We start from the raw sequence: 3,106 nt of genomic DNA, 5'->3' as shown, positions 1-3,106 counted from the left end.
CGCATTACGTAATGGTTACAAGCAGGAGCGCTAACCAATACGCCATGGCGCCGAACTGATATGCCATGGCACCGAAATGCATTAAATATAGATGTTTTTAATGATGTAAACATACTTACCAATAGAATAAATAGCATTGTTAAGCACCACAGCAGCAAACCAACATCGCGGTGTTTGCATTGAAGCAACATCTTTCCATTCATCTGATGATGGATCATATCTTTCAACTGAAGATATAACTTGTTGTCTATCATGTCCACCAAGTGAAAATAAATATCCTGGTTAACATTAAAGTATTAAATAAAATGAAACAATATTATTTATCGCAATAACCATTGTGAGCAACCAAACAATGACCACTTCTGGCGACCTTCATTGGTTTAAGTTGAATCCACTTGTTAAGTGGAACAACATAATATTCTCCAGTTGAAACGCTTTTATTATTTTCATCAGTTCCACCAAGTACAAAGATGACACCTAGGTTATAAATAGTCAAACCCTGTGTGTTTGTAATAGATAGGTTATATAATCTAATGTACATACCTGATAGTATTTTATCCACAATACATACCATTGTTACATCCTTAAAATCATGTTATTATAAATATTGTGTTTACTGTTATTAATGAAGTTTTGTTTAACCTTTTGGTACATTTATACAATGGTTCTTAAACTTTTGTTTAAAAATATTTGCCGGGTGTGTGATGCACAAGCACTATTTCAATTTAAAACAACTGAATGCATTTATCGTTTTGGGGGTGACTGGTTTTCAGTTTTAATTGTAGGTACAGCGCAAGATTTTTAATACTTAAATATAAAAGATATTTCTTTGTATAAAAATAACGTAATGCAGCTTTAAAAACTAAAAAAGAAGCATTTAAACTTACCATTTATAACAGCAGCACCAAAAACATATCTTTCTACATTCATTGAAGCTACCTTCTCCCATTTTAAAACTTTTTCCTTTAATTTCATTCGATAAACAATGTTTGTGACTTTACCATCAATTTGTAAATCTCCTGCAAGATGATACAGAACATCATTGATGACAACAGCTGCTGCTGACAGCCGACCAACTGGTAAATCCTAAAATAAATTCAATTCGTAATTTGCATCTTACCACTTCTATAAAACAAATGCTGCAATATCTTGAAAAAGCAATACTGTCTCTTGATTTCAAATATAGTATACAAAATTAAATGGCTTAGCTGAGTTAAGATTTCATTCTCACATACTTTTCTGCATGTGAAATATTTGTGACAAATTCAGTTTGCTGGTAGCAAAGCATATATGAATGAATGTAACTAGGTTTATGCTATCGTGGCTAGAAAACGGCAGTAGTGTTCTGTTTCATACCCCTCGTGCCAGCTTACAAGGTGCCACGAATGTAACTTTGTGGGAGAGTGTTTTGATTTTTATTGGATTTTTTTTTGTTTATGACTGACAATTTGTACAACCTAGTGACCACTGGGTTAGAGGTATTGCTGTTCCTTAACTTATATTTAGCATAACTTATATTAAACTTACTGGAAGTGAACTCCATTGTTTTGTTTGCAAATCCAACTTTGTTACTTTGGTTAAACTATTGTTACCACCAAGTGATATGAGGGATGTCTCTGAGAAAGAAACAGCGTTAAACACTTAAAAGCTAATTCACTGAAAAAGCTTTTTAATAAAGCGCACATGACTAAATTATTGTACTCCCGAGCATGTAGATAATACATGAAATACAATATATAAAACTGTAACCTTTAGCATGAAGTAAAAACATAATAATCCTTACAACTGCTAGTATAAAATAATCCTGTTTCACAATTGAAACCAGATTAATTAAAATTTACAATGAAATTGTTATGAATATTCATAGAACAAGCAGCTACCTGTTGTCTTTGCGCGTTGCACCAAAGCATCGTGAAATGAACAATCTGTTCCACGAAGGTTTCGAATAAGAGGCTGAATGATATTCATAAATAAGATTTGTTTTTCATTTGTGATAATGGATAATAATTACTTGGTTAAATATCAAATGTGCAACATGGATGTAATACAGTGTGTGATAGTGTTCAAGTTCTATTCCCCACTGAGTTAAACTAAATGTATGGCCCGTTTGGCAACACTATTAATTATTGTGCGAGGCGTACGCTTCAAACGCCTGTCATTAACATTCCTGTGTTTCTTGCATAATCCTTTGTACTTGTGTAAAGTCCTACTGTTGTGTTAGTCTTACTATTGTGTTTTACTGAGACGTTCGTTTTAAGTGGAATAAAGCCAATGATCAATTTCGTTCATCTAATAGATTTCTGACACAGTGTAAATGTGTTTTTTCTTTTTATGAGTTGTGAGTAAGAAACTTTACTAATAAATTTTAGTATGAACAATTTAGACAACACATCTGTGACTATAGGGTTGGAGCAATTAATATCAAGTGTCTTGCACAAGGAAACACACATAAGTGAAGCTACATTTAAACTGGTATCCTACTGATAGAAGACAAGCACATAACCACTTCTACAGCAATCACCTCTACAGAGACCATATCTTCAAGCATCTTTGGGGACATTTCATAAAAATCAACAAATTTTAAAAGTTCACTTAAGTAACTTTCATTTGAAGCCAAATCAAACTTCATCCAGTTCATAACAGCAGTGTAAACCAAATCTGAAGAAACCTGAGAAATATTCTGTCGCTTATTGCTTTGAATATAGGGATACATCTACATATCATTGTTACTATTTTAGTATTGTTTATTTTGGTATAAAGCTGGACTTTGACAATGAGTGTTACCATAAAGTGTCGTAACGTCATGGGTATTTATCTAAAAGGAAACAGCCTACAAGCAAACCTTTGCCCAATCTTTGTTTAGAGGTTAAAATACCCCGTTCCAATTTTTTTACAACGTTTTCACGCTGTGTTAATGGAAATGTTTGTCCCTACTTGAATGACCATACACATATACTAACGAACTAAATATTTACAATGTAAACTAACCTTGTCATGTGTTGATTGCAATAACTTGATGACATCATTTTTCAAAAGTTTCTTAAACTGATCATCAGAAACAACTTGTTGATAATTTTCAACAACAAAGTTGTTGAATTTCGCAGTT

At 32.6% G+C, this 3,106-nt stretch overlaps 1 protein-coding gene across 3 annotated transcripts in view; it reads right to left on the bottom strand.

Moving 5' to 3' along the window:
- Nucleotides 1-3,106, bottom strand: part of LOC100180139 (kelch-like protein diablo) — a 12,593-nt gene that overhangs the window by 1,328 nt on the left and 8,159 nt on the right. The window contains exons 4-9 of one of the 3 annotated variants that reach the window (XM_026838201.1): nt 2,522-2,668; nt 1,881-1,953; nt 1,528-1,616; nt 888-1,086; nt 334-477; nt 120-278 (exon numbers count right to left, since the gene is read on the bottom strand). The exons of 1 other annotated variant lie outside the window; for it this stretch is intronic. In XM_026838201.1, the coding sequence (XP_026694002.1) occupies nt 120-278; nt 334-477; nt 888-1,086; nt 1,528-1,616; nt 1,881-1,953; nt 2,522-2,668 (811 nt within the window). The remainder of the gene's footprint in view (nt 1-119; nt 279-333; nt 478-887; nt 1,087-1,527; nt 1,617-1,880; nt 1,954-2,521; nt 2,669-3,106) is intronic. One more of the 3 variants, XM_026838202.1, reaches the window with a different exon arrangement.

Source organism: Ciona intestinalis, unplaced genomic scaffold, assembly GCF_000224145.3.
Source record: "Ciona intestinalis unplaced genomic scaffold, KH HT000068.2, whole genome shotgun sequence".
Lineage (NCBI taxonomy): Eukaryota > Metazoa > Chordata > Ascidiacea > Phlebobranchia > Cionidae > Ciona > Ciona intestinalis.
Note: the sequence above shows the minus strand (reverse complement) of the source record. Positions and strands in the feature narration are given on the sequence as shown.